Source organism: Propithecus coquereli, unplaced genomic scaffold (genome assembly GCF_000956105.1).
Source record: "Propithecus coquereli isolate 6110/MARCELLA unplaced genomic scaffold, Pcoq_1.0 Scaffold113, whole genome shotgun sequence".
Lineage (NCBI taxonomy): Eukaryota > Metazoa > Chordata > Mammalia > Primates > Indriidae > Propithecus > Propithecus coquereli.
In genome coordinates, this window is record NW_012135303.1 from 1,977,381 (window position 1) to 1,978,308 (window position 928).

At 33.0% G+C, this 928-nt stretch overlaps 1 protein-coding gene across 1 annotated transcript in view; it reads right to left on the minus strand.

Annotated features, from left to right (window-relative positions):
• Nucleotides 1–928, minus strand: part of NBEAL1 (neurobeachin-like 1) — a 208,658-nt gene that overhangs the window by 132,277 nt on the left and 75,453 nt on the right. The window contains exon 14 of the mRNA XM_012655033.1: nt 533–618. Coding sequence (XP_012510487.1) covers nt 533–618 — 86 coding nt within the window. The remainder of the gene's footprint in view (nt 1–532; nt 619–928) is intronic.

Here is a 928-nt window from a genome sequence, read left to right on the forward strand (position 1 = left end):
CCTTTTATTTTCTTTCCCTCAGTTCTTGCTGACCACAATAACTTACACTAGATAAATCCTTGAAGGAAAAAGGACTGGGCATGGTATGCACATAGGTAGTTACTTTTTTCTCCTTTAGAAGCAAACATTTCTTTTTTCTTTTTTTAATTTCTCCCTTCCCCCCCCCCTTTTTTTTTTGCTATATCACATGTAAAAAACAAAAGCCTGAGCACAATTCTGTTTTATCTCTCAGTAAACTCAGAGAATACAAGGACAGTTTCATTTACTGAAGTCATTAGTACAAATTCCAACTACAACTATTCCCATTCATACTACTGGGATGACATAATGCTAGTAACATTTAAACCCTAGTTGAGAAGGCACATCTTAATTTTTACCACTTCCCACCTTCCTTTGAAAATTCACAATTTTTAAAATGGCAATTCAAGTCCCTCCTTTCAATTATCCACTGAAGAGACAAAAGGAATTGAAAAGGAACTCTAGTTCACAGCATAGTTATAACAGCATAGACAGTCCATGACTTTACTCTGACCTTTGCTGTATAGTGAAGAAGGACATTACCAGGCAGGTCAGCCATATCAGACTCTTGATATTTCCAAGGGCTTAAACAATTTGGACCTGCAAAATTATTTATACAACATATACACACATCACTGAATATATATGGTCTCTTTGGTTCTGTGTTATCAGAACAAAATTTAAAATTAAGCTGTTTCAAGCTATTCAAACAACACAGTTAAAAAACATTAGCTAAAATGTACTTTAGTTTTTATATTACCTCCAATTATATCGAAAACCTATAAAAGTTGGGGAGTGGATCAAGCTCCACTCTAGAAAAGAAATTTTATATAGCATTAAAAACTGTTATCAAATATAGCAAAATCTATTAGTTTAACATAAACCAATTCAAATATGTAAGACAAAAGAG